At 48.2% G+C, this 18340-nt stretch overlaps 1 protein-coding gene across 1 annotated transcript in view; it reads left to right on the top strand.

Annotated features, from left to right (window-relative positions):
* The window catches only part of VRTN (vertebrae development associated), a 28154-nt gene extending 11205 nt beyond the window's left edge, over nt 1-16949 (top strand). Inside the window, exon 3 of the mRNA XM_028101894.2 lies at nt 13921-16949. Coding sequence (XP_027957695.1) covers nt 13921-16051 — 2131 coding nt within the window. The 3' untranslated portion in view covers nt 16052-16949. The remainder of the gene's footprint in view (nt 1-13920) is intronic.
* Nucleotides 16950-18340: the final 1391 nt, after the last annotated feature.

Genomic DNA, 18340 nt, shown 5'->3' with positions numbered 1-18340 from the left:
CTTAACGACTGAGCCACCCAGGCGCCCCAAAACATAAATACATAAATAATATGGCGTCCCTAAATACATAATAATTTCATTTTTAACCAATACATATGCGTCCCTAAATACATACATACATAAATTAATTAATTAATCTTCTCTCGATTTTCCCTTTGCTTCTCCGTTTTTCTCCACCTGCTGATGCTATGGGTGGTCCCTTTTCTTTCCTTCCTCTTGTCCCTCCCCTCTTCCTCTATTATCTGTTATCACTTCCAGTCCCTTGGCTTTAGATCTTATCGACAAGGCCAACAACTCCCAGACTTCCCTCTTTACCTGGAACACTTGGCAATTTTTTGTATTTTCAATTTGCTTTGTTGTTAGTTTTAAGCCCATTCAAAACATACTCGGAGGATGCATATTTGTATTTGCTTGTACTTACAGAAAGAAACTGGAAAGAAACGTATAAAAGTGCTTGACTGAGTGGAGTGGTGGGAGTGGAGGGAATTGGGAATAAGCTAACCAAAACCAAGGGCACCCGGCCTGAGATTAAGAACAGAATGATTGGGTGACCTTGGGTTCATCCTCTTTTCATATGAAACAGAGGCGATAGAAGAAACGCAATGAACTAGCAGGGAGAGGACCACGGGCCCTTGAAGCCTTGTTTGAGGACGGGCTGTTCTAGTTGGGGACCTGTGCTTGTTCCCTTGGGGTCAGGGGAGGGGCTATTATCCAGCAGCCTTCTTTGCTCTCCAGGTAAATTCCCTAAGGACAGCTGTTGTGTGAATCCCATCACTCCAAGGGCACCAAGCAAAGGCCCTGCAAACGAAGTTAAGTGTCGATCCCTGTGGCCAATGACTTTGCCCACCAGGTACCTTTCCAACACTGTCCTGTCTACCTGGCGCCTAAATGGGAATGCTGCTTGCAGGAAGTTTCCTTCCCCGCTGCCCCCATAAAGTGATGTTCCGACGCCTCAACAATAAATATTTCACTTTTCTATTACAAAACTTGTAATAGAATTGAGAGAATAGCATAACGAATCACTCTGAATGAATGGTAAAACAAACCCCTGATTCAATAATAACTATCAGTACTTTGACATATGTAGCTTACCCTTTTCTCTGCTTTTCCTCTGGTTTTTCAAAAGCAAATACCTGAGGTCCTATCATTTCATGCCTCAGTTCTTACATGTTTATCTGAAAATTTAGGACATATTTTACTCTTATCACTTTGTACAAATTAACATTAATTCCTTAGTATATGCTAAGACACAGTCTATATTCAAACTTACCACCAAAGTAAATTACTTTATTTATTTATAAAGATTTTATTTATTTATTTATTTGCCAGAGAGGGAGAGCACAAGCAGGGGGAGCAGCAGGCAGAGGGAGAAGCAGGCTCCCCGCCGAGTAAGGAGCCAGATACTGGACTTGATTCCAGGACTCTGGGATCATGACCTGAGCCAAAGGCAGACGTTTAACCAACTGAGCCACCCAAGTGTCCGAGGCGTCCCATGACTTTATTATTTTTTTTAAGATTTTATTTATTTATTTGACAGAGAGAAAAAGAGAGAATGAGAGAGAACACAAACGGGGGAGCAGCAAGCTGAGGGAGAGGGAGAAGCAGGGGGAGCCCGACGCGGGACTCAATCCCAGGACCCTGGGAACATGTCCTGAGCCGAAGGCAGATGTTTAACCGACTGAGCCACCCAGGCACCCCAGTAAATGACTTTAAAGCTGTAGATAATTCCAGACTGGATCTGTAAATGAAACCAGAGAAGCCGGGGCAGCCTGACAGCCTGCTCAGCACAGGTCTCTGAGCAAGCCGAGGGTCCAGGAGTGAGGGGCTCAAAAAACACTTGTTCTTTTCCTTGGTAATAGCAAGTAACATTGGCTCTTCTGGAGCACTCAGTACATTCCCCCCTGGGCTGTGGTTTCTGACTGGAAGACACTACGTTAGCTCTTTATGTGTCTTCCACAGCACTGAGCATAATGTCTCCAGAGAGTAGATGCTCAACCCATTGTGATTTGAATTGATAATCATACCTCCCTGGTATTAAATGTTTCTTCACAGCCAAGGAGTGACATCACCGTTTAATTCAGTCATTGGAATAAAGTGGCTATCATCCCCATTTCACAGATGAGAAAACTGGGGTCAGATTTGTTTAAGTTCCCTTAACTAGGAAGTAGAGGAGCTGAGAGTCAACTCAGGTTGGCCGGACTCCAGAGTCTGAGTTGTTATCTGTCTTTTAGTAATTGCCAAGGGACTCTGGGTAGAGGCAGAGAGGGGGTAAAAGGGAAGAGTGGTGGGGAGGAAGAGGGAGAAGAAAAGGAACAAAGGAAAAAGAAAGGAAACCAGGAGATTATGACGTCATGGAGTAACTGTCAGCCATTGGATGTAGGGCCTTCATGTACAGTAAACACAGTAATAAGTGTGGTGTTGTGTGTGGAATGCTTGAGAAGATTCCTGAGCCTCAACCCTCGGACTCTGGAGTCTAGAGTCAGGTCTGTAGACATCACTGTGTCCTTAGGGCTAGCCCAGGACCTGGCGTGTAGCAGGAGCTCAGATATCTGCCAGCGCAGGAGCGAACGTATGAGTAAATGAACAACAGAATAAAGAAATGATTGAATGAATGGTGGACCAATATATAAGTTATTTAGTAAGGCCACCAAGTGGATAATTAATTGAATAGAGAGGGATGAATTCTTTAAATCTCTGTAGAGAATGAGTAGTACAGCTAAATGGAATAGCAGTGTCATTTGCGGAGCCTTTATGCTAAGAATTTCATAAACCGTTTTTCATTTCACTCTCACAGCAACCTCTCTAGTATTAGTCTCATCATTTTTTAAGCAAGGAATTAGGCCTGGAGACATGAGAAAACTTGGTTAGCCGCACACAAGGGCAGAACTGGAATTTCAACCCTACCGTCACACCCCAAGCTCAGGCTGGTCACTGCCCAGCCAGTGCTCAATAGATGCTCAATGCAGAACTTATTTTTTGTAGATGCAAATACAGGTGACCCCCCCACTTATACAAGCCCTGGACAGCTATACATTTAAGCCCAGTTAATTACTTATCTCAGTTCATTATTTAAAGGAAGCTTTTCTATTGTATGTCCCTTTATAAGTGAAGGATTACCCCAACTCATCTGCTCCCTAAATCTAAATTTTGTTCAAAGCAAGGTACATATTTTTTTTTTTAAAGATTTTATTTATTTGAGAGAGAGAGAGAGCATGAGAGGGGGGAGGGTCAGAGGGAGAAGCACACTCCCCGCCGAGCAGGGAGCCCGATGTGGGACTCAATCCCGGGACTCCAGGATCATGACCTGAGCCGAAGGCAGTCACTTAACCAACTGAGCCACCCAGGCGCCCAAAGCAAGGTACATATTAACTAAAGATGTCTACTTGTAGGATTTGGTTTAATTATTGCTGGGAATCTGGGATTTTTGGTGTTTGGACACCTGATGACTAGGACTTTAATTTTGTAATACTTAATTTTAATAGTATAAATAAAGGTAAATTAAATCTACCAAATCTAGAATCCATTAAAGAAAAGCAGGTAGGGTCAATATATGTAAACATAAAAAGATTTCTTCAGGATAAAAACTACCATAAGCAAAGTCCAGTTATAAACCACAAAATCAGAAAAAAAATTCTTTTTATTTCTTTTTTCTTTTTGCTTTTTAAAAAGATTTTATTTATTTATTTGACAGAGAGAAAGAGAGAGAGAGAGAGAGAGCACAAGCAGGGGGAGCAGCAGGTGGAGGCAGAGGGAGAAGTAGGCTCTCCACTGAGCAGAGAGCCCAATGGGGGGCTCAAACCCGGGACCCTGGGATCATGACCTGAGCTGAAGGCAGACACTTAACCGACTGAGCCACTCAGATGCCCCTATTAAAAAGTTTTGTGGGTTTTTTTTTTTTAAGATTTTATTTTTAAGTAATCCCTACATCCAACTTGGGGCTCGAACTCACAACCCTGAGATCAAGAGTTGTGTGCTTTACGGACTGAACCAACCAGGTGCCTGCAGAAAAGACATTTGTAATTCCTACCATGGACCAAAGGCGATATTTATACAGAACTCTCATTAACAGTAAGAAAAAGGTTTATAATCAATAGCAAAATGTGCAAAGGATATTCATAGGGAAGAAAACATAAATGGTTCAAAAATATATGAAAAATGCTCTCTCTTACTCATAATGAAAAAATGTAAATTAAAACCACAGGGAGGAACTAATTTTTCGCCTTTTTTTAAAAAAATATTTTATCTATTTGAGAGAGAGAGAACGAGAGGGAAGAGGGAGAAGCAGACTCCCTGCAGAGCAGGGAGCCCAATGCGGGACTTGATCCCGGGACTCCAGGATCATGACCTGAGCCGAAGGCAGTCGCTTAACCAACTGAGCCACCCAGGTGCCCATAATTTTTTGCCTATTTAACTGGCAAAGATAAAAAAGTGCTAACGCATTGTGCTGGCCAAGGGGTAGGGAGATAGCACTCTCATACTTTGTTTTGGGGGAAATAAATTGGTACAACTTCTAGGGAGGGAAATCTGGCAAAATCTATACAGATTACGACAGTGCACTTGGGATGTATTAGCTATACCTATATTCATGCAAGATTACCCATTGTAGCTTGGCTTAAAGAGCAAACAATGGAAATGACCTTAATGTTCACCAGTGGAGGACTGGATAGGACATTATGTTAATTCATAAAATGGAGTTCCTTGGGGTGCCTGGGTGGCTCAGTCTTTAAGCGCCTGCCTTTGGCTCAGGTCATGATCCCAGGGTCCTGGGATCGAGGCCAGCATCCGGCTCCCTGCTCCGCGGGAAGCCTGCTTCTCCCTCTCCCACTCCCCCTGCTTGTGTTCCCTCTCTCACTGTCTCTCTCTGTCAAATAAATTAAAAAATCTTAAAAAAAAATGGAGCTCCTTTTCCATATATACTAGTACATTTGCTACCAGCCACATGGGGCTATAGAACATTTGAAATGCGGGTAGTTCTACATGAGATTGGCTTCAAGTGGAAAATACATTGAATTTTGAAGACTTGGTACAAAGTGTCTCATTAATAATTTTTATATTAAAAATAATTTTTATGTTGATTTCCTGTCAAAATGATAATATTTCAGAGATATTGGTTTAAATAAAATATATTGTTAAAATTAATATCACCCAGGAGCACTTGTGTGGCTCAGTCATTAAGTATCTACCTTCGGCTTGGGTCATGATCTCAGGGTCCTGGGATTGAGCCCCACATTGGGCTCCCTGCTCCGCGGGAAGCCTCCTTCCACCCCCCCGTTTGTGTTCCCTCTCTCGCTGTGTCTCTATCAAATAAATAAATAAAATCTTTAAAAAAATTAATATCACCTGTCCAATTCAATGATCCCTCTGTCCATTCAGTTAAAGTCTTCTAACTATCATTAATGTGGCTGCTAGAAATGTAAAAGTATTATGTGTGGCTCTCATTACATTTTGTTGGACAATGGTGACTCTGGATAAAAAAGCAAAGTGACAAAAGCAAGGTGCGTAAGAGGGTTTGATGTACTACCATTTGTGCTTCAAAGAAAGGAAAAAAGCACTCTCTCAGAGATTTGCTTGTTTATGCATATTTCTGGAATGGTACCCTAGAAACAACACTGGCTGCTTCTGGAGAGGGAAACTGTAGACAGGGCTGAAATTTGAATCCTGAATCCTTTTGTAAATTCCTGAACCAAAAATTTACATGCATTTTGAATAATATGCTTTTTTTATGTATAGAAAATAGACTATATATTAGTCAAAAGTAGTTTAAAAAAACGTTTAACATAGAACAAAAATATGCACAGAAAGATCAGAAATTTATACGTGTTGTAAATGCACAGAAAAAGAACTGGCAGATAAGCATAGTGAAGAGAATGTGTTAGGGACTGAAAGGGAAGACTTGCTCAATTTACTCTATTTTTTACCCTGTACCATTTGGATCTTTTGGAAAGAGAATATTTAATTTGTGTAAGTCTAAGAAAAAAAAAACTAGATTAGAAAGAAATATACCAAGATGTTCACAATAGCTATCTTCAGATGAGATTATAGGTAACTTTTTCTTCTTTCTACTTTAAAAAAGTTTCCCAATTATTCTAAATTTTCCCAATTTGGTCTATAAAAGACTCGTACCTTGGTGATGGAAGCACCAACAAACCTTTAGTTTCTTTAAAAAAAATACTTTTAAAGACTCCATTAGCCTTTTAAAGAATTTCAAATTATCTTCATTGCTTTTAAAAATGGTAGCAAGTAAGGTAGGTTCCTTATAAAATGTCAACACAGAAAGATAATTTGGAAAGGAAAAGTATCCAACTCCTACAAGATAACCACTATTCTCTGAAACTTTTAAAATGCTACATTTATCTTAAGAACTTAAAAATAATTTCAAATTAGCTGTAGAGGCTGAGGACTGCAACAGACTTGCTCCGTGCCAAGCACGGTCCTGAATGCTTTATATTGATCATCTTGCTGAATCTATGCGGCAACTCTGCCGGACAGGTTGTGCCCCAGTAACCTTTAAATCAGGGCTCCAGGGGTTGAAACAATTCGCCTAAGGCCATACTCTAGAAAGGGGCAGGGTTGGCATTCAAATCCAAGTCCAGGACACGTCTAAGCCGCTGCCTCGGGCGCCTACCATCATGGTGGGTGGGGCTGGTGTGATTTTGATCCGGGGACTGGACTTGAGCTCCCATCTGGTAGCCCCCTCCTCCTCCCGTGCTCCTGGGAACAAGCCTTCAATAAAGGATTTTTGATCTAGGTGGTAAGTGTAGGGCTCATGATTGGCAGAGGAGAAAATGATAATTGTGAGCTGGGGCATAACCGACATTGGGGGCCTGGGGTGGGGGGCTGGAGGTGACCTTTTACAGCGGTAGCCAGGGGTCAGGCCATAGAAGGGAGGTGGGTGGAATGAAGCCCGGGAGGGCAGCAGCTAGCCCCAGCTCTCCAAAGGGTTAAAGCCGGGCAGGAAAGCCCCTGGGGGGAGCTACCACCAAAGGCTGCGATCCGGCGGCCTTCACCTCCCCCACCAGCGGGGACTAGACGGGCGGATAGGACTGGTTCCTCTGGGATTATCTGAGGCCCCTGGGCAGAGATGAGCTGCAGGAGGGACGGAAGCCCAGGTACCGCACGCCCCCGCCTTCCTGTGGGGCTCAGAAAACTAGGTGTCCTGGGATATAGACGCCCTGGCCCCGGACGGAAGAAATTTTGGCCTGGGCAGGCTTTGGGAGTGAGAGGTGTTGAGCCCCACCCCTGGGAGATGCTCGGAGAAAGGTGGGAATGGAGCCCTTGGAGAAAGTGAGGCCATTCTGGAAGGAAAAGGGGCCTGCACCAAGGTGGGGGCAGTGAGCTCTCCAACCTTCCCATCCAGCACCGCCAGGGATGGGCAGCTGCCTCAGGAAGAGATGCATCTTGGAGGTTCAGAAAGCCCCAAAGTCTACCCAGTCATCAAAGGCCAGTTTCTGGGCTCCAGCTATGCTCCCCCACCCCTACCCTCAAGCCTGGTGGTGGACTTTCCTTCCCTAGGTCTTTCTATCTGAACCTCCCCAACCCCTCCCCCCAAACTCTTTGGAAATCTTTCAACTTTCTTTTAAGTTTTCCCAGGGCAGTTTGGGGTCTGTTTCAGAGCTAGGTCTGGGCGCTTTAATGCCCCCAGCTGGGTAGAGTGGACCAGACAATAGCCGCTATCACTTTACCATTGGAAGTGACCCCCGAATTTGCACTTCTTTCATCTTGGGACCAGAGCACTTGAGGGTGGGCGATTTCCTGGGGGGAGTGGCTTAAGCCGCTTCTCCACCGGCCAGTTGGCTGTAGACGGTCCATGCTCAATGGTCCACTACAGATACCAAGCCAGTTCTGGAGTGAGAGTGGCGCTTGGCTGGGGACGCTGACGCAGGGTGACTTAAATGTCCCAAGCTGGAAGCTGCAGAAAGAAGTGGACGCCCCCAGGGCTCTGGGCCACCCTCGAGGTCAGTAAACTAGGAAGTTTCCTCAAAATTAGGAACGGTGGGTGCCCCGTTCGGCTTGGAGGCCCCAGGGGAGAGAGGACTGGCCTTGGGACAGTAAAGGGCCTAAGGGTCAAGGAGCGACTCCGTGAAGATGCTGCAAGCCTGTGTGTCTGCGTGCATCCGTGTGTGGGTGTGGGTGTGTGTGTGTGTGTGTGTGTGTGTGTGTGTGTGTGTGTGTGTGTGTGTGTGTGTGTGTGTGTAAGGGGGAAGTGAGGCATTGTTTCAAGTTCTTTCTCCCCACCCCCACCTCCAGCCCCATCCCCACCCCCACCCGCCTGCCTATCTCCCCTCCCCACCCTACACAATTGTCCGTCCTCAGCCCCTCCCCAGGCTCTTAGCGTTTCTCCGGTTGGGTCCCTTGGCTCAGAAGCGTGGGGCCAGCCAGCTCTAGTCTCCCCAGCCGCCTGCTGCTTTCCTGGCATCCTGAGGGGCGATTGTTGGCCTGCACTGCTTACCTCGTGGGCCATACTCTCCCTTCTCCTACCCGTCCAGACACGTGGTCCACGAGAGCAACTAAACTTGGGAACTCCCGAACTCCCCAGGCGTGGTTGACTTGGTGGCCTCAGGCCCACCCTGGATCCCCCAGGCACTCCCGTTACCCTTCCTTGGGAGTTCACAGCTGATGGACTCGCTGGCCACCAGCCAGCCCCCGTGGCTGCCCCTGCCCCTGCTGGGCCTCCTGGAACCCAGGGAGAGAGCCAAGATGGCTGGCGCTCCCTCGAGCCAGGGACCTAGCTTGGGCAGCCGGGAGGGCAGACCAGAGAGGCACCGAGCCAGGCCAGGTGAGATGCCATCCGGTTTACCGTGGTCTTAATCGGTCTTGCTGAGGGTTGAGGCCTGGGTGGCACTGCGTCCTACTTGTTGGGCCTAGTTGACTGTAGAGACGGCATAGCCTACTTTATGAGGGATGGGGAGAAAAGGAGGGATGGCGAGAACATGGGGTCCTTGGTGAGCAAACACAGAGCCCAGGATGAGGCTGGCAGAGAAGGAGTTTGTTCTAGAAGCCAGAGGAGATTTAAAGCAGCATTGTGTTAGCAGATTCATTGGCCCTTCCTTCTCTTGCCCTGCCTAGAACCCTGGCCGACCCCTTCTAAAATGGAAGGGACAGAGTCCAGACCTGGGCTCTGAGACTCTATCTCTTGAAATAAGGAGATGGAGGGAGGAGGAAAGCTAGCTTTGGTGAAGGTAAGGCTTGGAGTCTCTTGCAGAGTTGCCGGTGCCCCTTCATTTATTCTTTGGCTCCGAGCCCTTCCTAAGTGCTAAGGTGCTGGCTGGATGCTTTTTAGATGCCCCGTTTTACCTCCCTCCAACCTCAAGCTAGGAGAGCCTGTGTAACCTGGTGGGGCTTGCCTCCTTGGTTTCTTGTCTTTTCCAATCCCTTCCAAGAGCTGTGGGGGCCGGGGTGGGGGCCAGTTGAACAAAGCCCATAAATGAGCTTTCGCTTTTTGCACCTCATTCCATGAATGCACCTGGCCATTGCTGGATCTGTTTTGCATTGCACTTCCAGGGAGCCATTGTTGAAAAGACTGTTGCACCTGAACCCCATCAACCAATTGTCTACTTAAGGATGATTGGCTTCCCCTGCAGAGCCTCTGGCTTTTCCCCCACTGTCTGTTCTCCGGTAGTCCAGACCTCCTTGGATGGATGTGGGGTGCGGAGCTCCAGGGAGCTGCTTTTTCTCAGTAAGCTTTTGAGGAAAACGGAAGTGGGGTATTACCTACTCACACCTCCTCCTACGCCTTTGGGGAAGAGGAAGGAATGAGATAGGGTGGAGGGGAGCTGGGTGGGACCGGGACCAGGACAGGACCGGAGAAGAGTAGGTCGGGTGGGACAGGGTAGGATGGGGTGGGGTTTGTGCAGAAGGAAGTGTGGTATATCTGGACATTTTGTTGGAAGATACCTGGATACTGCTGCTTGAAGTCAGGCAAGTCACCTGTACCTTTCTGGACCTCAATTTTCCTTATCTGTGAAATGGCCAGGTTTGTCTCAAAGCTCCAAGAATCCATGCGTTTCTGGATCCCTCAGCTGATAAGCATTTTGGGTGATGTATTCCCCTGGGTGGTGGAATTACAGTGTTTAGGAGGGGTACTCTGGAGTCACATTGCTTAATTTTATAGCTTTAATAGCTGTGTGGTCTTGGGAACGTTATTTAACCCCCAAGCCTCCGTTTCTCCAGGTGTGAGCTCAGAATAGCCATCCCAAGCAATGGTGCAGGTGTGATGGAGTTGTAGTTTATGTGGAGGGGAGGGGAGAACTGCATATAAGCAAAATTACCTCTAAAAAGCCTGAAATCCACTCAATCCTTGTAAAGCCCAAAGGAGCTTGCCATCACCGGAGGGGACATGATGCTTTGCTCAGGAAAGGGACTGAGTGGGAGGGTAGGAGGAATCACCCAACAGTTTAAATTCATTGTCCCCTCACTTTTTTCCTGAGATTTTGGTTGAATTACCTAATTAAATGCACCTAGTAAGCCGTAAGTAAGTGGTGGCTATTTTCATAATTTTGTTTGCAAAGTTTGCTCCTGTCTAAGCTGTATAGCGGCATTCTACCAGGGACATGTAAGTAAAACCATCTTTGTTGGCTACCAGAGTGAAAAGGCTGTTCTGTGCGTACAGTGTGTTTTTCAGGGCTCAATGTTTTTTTAAAAAGATTTTGTTTATTTTAGAGAGAGTGTGAAAGCGAGAGAGATCACAGAGGGAGAGGGAGAATCGCAGACTCGCTGCTGAGCGGAGAGCCCGATGTGGGGCTCAATCCCAGGACCCTGGGATCATGACCTGAGCTGAAGGCAGACGTTTGCTCAACCGACTGAGCCACCCAGGCGCCCAGGGCTCAATTTTTTAATTGCCTATGGAAGTGTGCTCTCTTGATCAAGGACTGCTATGACATTGTTTTATCTCCTGAGTCCAGTGAAATGAATCTTTTTTTAAAAAGTAAACGTAAGGTACATTCATGATGAACAGATTAAGAGCCCAACTTCAGGGTCAAATGATACGGTAAAAATACAAAATCACTGCGAGGTTAGACCAGATTTGTCACAGCATACACATTAAAAAAAAAAATCTACAGCCAAGAGTTTTACCCGAAGGTGATTCTAATTTTTTAATTTTGTGAAAAATAATTTTTTAAGTAATCTCTGCCCAATATGGGGCTCAAGCTCATGACCCCGAGATCAAGTCTCTTCGCTCTACTGACTGAGCCAGCAAGGTACCCCTGATTACTAATTACTGAAAAGCTTTCTTTTTTACGATTATCAGGTAAAATTCTGGTACTCTTTTGGTGCTTTATAAACTTTTTTCAAAACTTGACTGAACCATAATTTACACCCAAGCACATCCCCTTTAAGTGTGCAGTTTGATGAGCTGACAAATATATACACCCAAACACAGTTTTTAAAATTCAGGCTAGGGGCGCCTGGGTGGCTCAGTCGTTAGTTAAGCCTCTGCCTTCAGCTCAGGTCATGATCCCCGGGTCCTGGGATCAAGCCCCGCATCGGGCTCCCTGCTCAGCGGGAAGCCTGCTTCTCCCTCTGCCCCTCTCTCTGTCTCTTACGAATAAATAAATAAAATCTTAAAAAAAAAAAAAACCAAACCTCAGGCTAATCTAAAGCAATTTATTGAATTCTGAGAACAGATCTGAGAGAGGACAATGGTCTTCTTTTTAATTTAAAAGCAGTATCTGAAAAGGAATATACTTTGCAACGCAACACTGAAAATGTACCGGTAATTAGGATCATTCGTTTGTGTTGGTTTAAATTGGAGATGAATCAGACCCTAAAGTGACTAGGTTCCAGCATTGGTACTGGCCCTACCACTTGTGCAACCTAGGGCAAATTAGCCTAAGTTGCATTTTCTCAGTTTTTTCACCTCTAAACTGGGGATGAGGGTAGTGCCTGCTTTTAAAGTATGGCTGTCGGGCTTAGAAGACAGTGCCTGGCAAATACTGAATGCTCAGTACATCCTAGTTATTAGATCTGTGTTAGTCCAGGGACTAGGCTGCTGCCACCCCTTTGAAAAGGCTCTTTGTTTTAGGGCAGTGGTTCTCAAACTTTCTGGTCTCAGGACCCGTTGTACGCTCTCTAAAACTTGAGGACCCTGAAGAGCTTTTATTTATATAGGTTACATCTATCAATGTGTATTCAAAATTAAAATGGAGAAATTTAGAAAATATTTATTAAAAAACAAGCCTGTTACACAGTACAAAAAAATAACAAGTTTTTTTTTGTGAAAAATAACTTTTCCAGAACAAAAAAGTAGTGAGAACAATGCATTCTTATACATGTCTTCATGTCTCTGTAATATCTGGTTTAAAAGGTATTGTGTCTCTACGTTTCAGTCTGTTGTGATAACGTTGTTTTGATAGAAGTCTATGACGAAAATCCAACTTTGTCCAGATAAGGAAGAGTATTTCGATAGCTTGTTCAGTGAATATTCTTTGATCAGTACATCAATGCTTGACAAGTAGTAGTTTCTTAAAGCTTAGTTATAATGTAAAAACAAACAATATCCATGATTCTTTAGTATAGTAAAATTCATTGCTTTCTTTTATACTTGGAGTGGATCTTTACCTGTGTGTGACTTTGTAGCATCACCCATTGGTTTTTTGGGAAACACAGTTCATTGATGGATGTAGATCTTCAGATGTTGACAATTCCATTACATGGTATAAAAAGTTACATTTGTTAGTGTCACTACTGATCCCATCAGAAAAGTCTTTAGGTATCGGGAAACTGTCAGGTTCACTATAGTGGATACAGGTTTTCCAAAATTCTAGTTTTCAAACGAAAGTTCAGAATTTTACTGGCAGCAGAGAGTCAACAGTTTTCTGTGAGGTGACAGGCTCACCTTACTCACCTTTGAGATGTCTGCCCAATATACCCAAGTCTAAATGAGTAATGTCTCAATTTTTCTTTCAAGTAAAAGTGATATTCCATGATAAAAGCAGCTAGTTCATTATATAAACCAAACAATCGGCACGTGAGACATTCAGTATGCAGCAGAAATGACTACCCCCCATTTTGCCACTCACAAAACTGAAAAGTCATGTACTTAAGGGCTGTGATTAAATTAAAAAAAACAAAAACAAACTTCACTGCTTCATCAAGGACATTCTTGAGTGAAACTAGTGTTCCCCCCGCCCCGCCCAAACTGAGCACATGGTGGTAAAGAATATAATGACTACTAGCATAGTTGGATTCATGCTAAGTTACCACATTTCTACTCAAAATTAATATAATGAAAAAGGCAAATAATATCTTAGTTTTACATTATCTTTGTATATCTTAGTATTATGAAAATAACGTGCAGACCCCCTGGAAAAGTCTCAGGGAACCCCAAGGGTCCATGGACCATACTTTGAGAATCACCATTCTAAGGAAAGGCAGACCAGTTGTAGCTCTGTGAGTTTGTAAGTCTTTTTAACAGGTACGGAGGTACGGCCTTTATGTCTGTACTGTGGAATGCGTCATAGCTAGCTAATGCTTCTCCATTCCTTCCTCGTGTGTCAGGCGCTGTTCTAAGGATGAGAGTGTGTGTGTGTGTGTGTGTGTGTGTGTGTGTGTGTGTGTGTGTGTGTGTGTGTGTGTACACCTATATATCTCCATGCTTTCGTGGTCTCATTTGTGCCCACAATAACTGTGTAACTGGATACTTCGGTCATCCCACTTGACAGAAGAGGAACCAGAAGCATGGAGAGCTGAAGTGACTTGCTCAAGCTAGTATCAGAACCAGGATTTCCAAGTCGGGTTCCAGAGACCAGGCTCTTCCTCAGTACCCCTGAGGGATTAAACCCCGGGAGGCACTTAGCCAGCTGGTCTACCCCCGGGGGTGGGGGCATGGGAGTGGGTGGGTGGGCATTATCTTCAGGGAGCAGGTGCAAGTCACCATTGCTGGGTATCTGGGCGTCCTGACTCTGCCCTCTGCCCTGGCAGGATGACCTCTCGGGAGCAGCTGGTACAGCAGGTGCTGCAGGAGCTGCAGGAGGCTGTGGAGTCCGAGGGCCTCGAGGGTCTTGTCGGTGCTGCTCTGGAGGCCAAGCAGGTGTTGTCGTCCTTCACCCTCCCCACCTGCCGGGAGGGGGGCTCCGGCCCCCAGGTGCTGGAGGTGGACTCGGTGGCCCTGAGCCTGTACCCCGAGGATGCTCCCCGGAACATGCTGCCGCTGGCGTGCGAAGGCGAGGGCAGCCTGCTGTTTGAGGCGGCCAGCGTTCTGCTGTGGGGGGACGTGGGCTTCAGCCTGGAGCTGCGGGCCCGCACTGTGGTCGAGATGCTGCTGCACAGGCACTACTACCTCCAGGGCATGATCGACTCCAAGGTGATGCTGCAGGCCGTGCGCTACTCCCTGTGCTCCGAGGAGTCCCCTGAGATGACCAGCCTGCCACCTGCCACGCTGGAGGCCATCTTCGATGCGGACGTCAAGGCCACTTGCTTCCCCAGCAGCTTCTCCAACGTGTGGCACTTGTATGCTCTCGCCTCTGTCCTTCAGCGCAATATCTACTCCATCTACCCCATGAGGAACCTCAAGATCCGGCCCTACTTCAATCGGGTCATCCGGCCTCGCCGCTGTGACCACGTGCCCGCCACGCTGCACATCATGTGGGCTGGCCAGCCCCTCACCAGCCACCTCTTCCGCCACCAGTACTTTGCCCCTGTGGTGGGGCTGGAGGAGGTGGAGGCTGAAGGTGCCCCCAGCCTGGCCCCGGTGCCTCCAGCCCTGGCCCCGCTGCCGCCGCCACCGGCCAAGACCCTGGAGCTGCTCAACCAGGAACCTGGCCTCAGCTACTCCCACCTCCGTGAGCGCTACAGTGTCACCAAGAGCACCTTCTACCGCTGGCGGCGGCAGTCCCAGGAGCACCGGCAGAAGGTGGCCGCCCGCTTCTCGGCCAAGCACTTCCTGCAGGACAGCGTCCACCGCGGTGGTGTTGTGCCGCTGCAGCAGTTCCTCCAGAGGTTCCCCGAGATCTCCCGCTCCACCTACTACGCCTGGAAGCAAGAGCTCCTGGGCTCTGGCACCTGCCAGGCCCTGGCCCCCAAGGAGGGGCAGGTGACGGAGGAGCTGCAGAAGCTGCCAGAGGAGCAGGTGGCCAAGGGGCTGGGATGCTCCTCACTGGCCGTGTCGAGCCCCGGAATGGTCTTAATGCAGCGGGCCAAGTTGTACCTGGAGCACTGCATCTCCCTGAACACACTGGTACCCTATCGTTGCTTCAAACGCAGGTTCCCTGGCATCTCCCGGTCCACCTACTACAACTGGCGCCGGAAGGCTCTCCGAAGGAACCCTGGCTTCAAGCCGGCACCAGCCCTCCCCACGACTGGGGCTCCCCAGCCGGCATCTGTTCCGGAAGAGGCCCTGCTCCCTTGGAAGGGGGAGGGGGGCGAGGGGGCATGCAAAGCAACGGCGGGGGGACCACCCGCCCCCCACGAGTTCCTGCCCCCCAAGGTGCCCCTGTCCCGTTGGCAGAGGCGCCTGCGCAGGGCGGCCCGCAAGCAAGTGCTGAGTGGGCATCTCCCCTTCTGTCGCTTCCGCCTCCGCTACCCCAGCCTGTCGCCCTCCACCTTCTGGGTCTGGAAGAGTCTTGCCCGGGACTGGCCCAGAGGCCTGTCCAAATTCCAGATGCAGGCCCCCACCTTGGGCAAAGGGGGGCTGCGGGAAGTGGAGGAGAAGCAGGAGAAGGAAGCTGGCAGGAATGGGTCAGCTGTGATGGCCCCTCCTGCTGGGACCCCCCTGCAGGTGGGGGCTTCTCCAGGAGAGGATCCAGGGAAGGCCCACGGAGGGCCTTCCGGTGAGGGGGCCACGGCCCAGGGCCGGCCCCACAGCAGGTCCCTGTCCAGCCGCCCTGTGGCAGAGGCAGCAGTGGGGGGCAGGGACGGCCAGGTGCTGGTGATGGACATGCTCGCCACCACAAAGTTCAAGGCCCAGGCCAAGCTATTCTTGCAGAAGCGCTTCCAGTCTAAGAGCTTCCCCTCCTTCAAGGAGTTCAGTGCCCTCTTTCCCCTCACCGCCCGCTCCACCTACTACATGTGGAAACGGGCGCTCTATGACGGCCTCACCCTGGTGGATGGCTGATGGGGAGGTGTGAAGGGGGCTGGGAGGAGAGGGGACTCATTTGGACAGGGTCAGGGACCTAAGTTGACCCCTGGTTTGGCCAGGATGCCCTTCGCTCTGGCTCCCACAGTGTCTACCTTGAATCCAAGGGCAGCTTTGCGCTGCTTCCTGGTTCTAAGGCAGACAGAGCCAGAAATGAGCCATCTTGTCTCCTGCAGAGAGCTACAGGACCAGAATTGTTCTTTTTGGTTGTTTGCCATTCTTGCTTTTTATTGTCTTGGTTTTAGTTTTTTGTTTTGATTTAAGTGGGTTGGCTGGGCCCCCTGGCTGGTGTTGGAAACCATACGAATGGGGGTCCTGAGGGGGTTTGTTAGCTAAAGCTGCTTTCAACTTTTCCTGGGGATGGAAGAAGTACCGTTAACATGGCTATTTGTCCCATTAGGCAGAATATATGTCTTCAGTTTCTTTTGGGGGTTGGCACCCTCCTTAAAGATGTTTCCCAAAGGAACATTAGAAAGAAATCAAATATGGAGCAGGTCAGTGGCTTCTGCCTAGTGCCCCCGAGGGAGAGGGTGCCAGGCTCAGCATGACAAGGGTATATCGGAAGGACCTCTAAGGGAAGACCCTGAGCTGGATCACTGAGGTGCTGGCCTGTCCCTTGAAAGGAGTGTGGTAAGGGGCTGGGGAGAGGGCTTCGAGTCTCTGCTGGTGCTTGGCCCCTCTGTGGACCCCAAACAATATGTGAGATTGCCAGCCTGGTTGGCTCTTAGGGGCCCCCATCGTTCTGTTGAGTCTCTCCTCAGTGCCTGTGCCCCATCAGCGAGGGACCATATAGTGGCCAGGCAGGCGAGTAACTGAATTTGCATTGTCTAAGAGTCAAGTTGGAAAACCAGAAAAATAAAGTGATGTGGTACCCACAGCCCTTGGTCTCTGGTATTTGTTTAGCCAGGATGTGCCTGCTCATTCCCACAGTCCCTTTGTTTTAAGGGATCGCTCCCAGGTCCAGGGTTTGGGGGATGGGGGGCATGACTCTGGGGATTGTTTAGCATCGGATCTAGAGGTGACCTTGGGTGCACTTCCAGCTGGAGACGGGGCTCTGGCCGCCTGGAAAGATACTCCCACTATGGGAGAAAACCGGCCCACGAAGGGTCCTTGCAGGCCAGGTCAGCACAAGGGTCAAGTCAGTTCTGTGTCAGGCATTCTCTTTCATGTTTGTCATACACCCAAGCAGGCTAGGCCCAGGCACAGGTAAGGACACCATGGGCCTCAGAGTGGCTAACTTGCAAACCCCCTCCAGTGGGCTGAACTTGGAGGGCCAGACCTCAGCTTGTTGGGGTGTGGCATCAGCAGGGAAAATGTTGGTTTTCCGCACCGGCTCCCATCCTCATGGTCCTGGGGAGTCATTCTTGGTTCTGCTATTTTTTTCACCCCTGTATCCAGTCTATAAAAGCAAGTCCTGTTGACGGACTCCAAAGTGTGCCCAGAGCCCTCTCCCCTTCCTGCTGCTGGTGCCATCCCCACTGGCCCACATCCCTGCCTCCTGTCTCGCTTCCACTCTTGCCCCGTACAGTCCATGCTCCGTAGAGCAGCCGAGAGCACTTTTAAGGGAAATCGTATCCTTTCACTTTCCTGTCTAACTTGTGTCTGTGGCTTCCCGTGACTCTTAGAAATTTTTGCACTGCCTGACAAAAGCCTTCATCACCTGGCTCCTGACTCCCTCTCCCTGCTTATCCCGCTCCAGCCACACTGGCTACCTTGGGTCTTGAACAGCCTATGCTCGCTTTGAGGGCTTTCGCATTTGTTCCTTTGGAACACCGTTGCAGGGCAGGCTCCTTACCATTCAGAACTGTGTCCCTATTGCATTACCCTTTTTCAATTCTCCATGCGGTGTTTATTCCCATCTGATAATTTTCTTATTTATTTGCTTTATTTGATTACCTCCTACCCCCACCCGTTAGAGCTCTATGTAAAGCAGGGCTTTTTCCTGACTTGCTTAGACCCCAGGAAGATTAGCTCCCTGCACATAGTAGGTGCCACAACTTGTTGAATGAGGGAACGAATGTAATGGGGCCACTATGCTTTTCCTGCTGTTGTCCTTTGGGATTGGTGTTATTAAATCTAAGCAATCCTACTTCCTAAATATCTCTCATTGGCCATTTTTCTTCATCCCACAGCAACCCCCTAATCTAGGTCAGTAGCTGCTCCCATCTCTGACACTGACTCCCTCCTTTCAAACTATCCTGCTCTATCCTGATAAATGCCAGAATGATCTTGCTAAATCTGGCCTGGAATGGCCACCTAGAGCCAGCA

The sequence above is a fragment of the Eumetopias jubatus genome, unplaced genomic scaffold (genome assembly GCF_037043125.1).
Source record: "Eumetopias jubatus isolate StellerSeaLion01/CBP00866 unplaced genomic scaffold, mEumJub1_p1.0 scaffold_7, whole genome shotgun sequence".
Classification (NCBI taxonomy): Eukaryota; Metazoa; Chordata; class Mammalia; order Carnivora; family Otariidae; genus Eumetopias; species Eumetopias jubatus.
The sequence above is the reverse complement of the archived record's forward strand: the minus strand, read 5'-3'. Positions and strand labels throughout refer to the sequence as shown.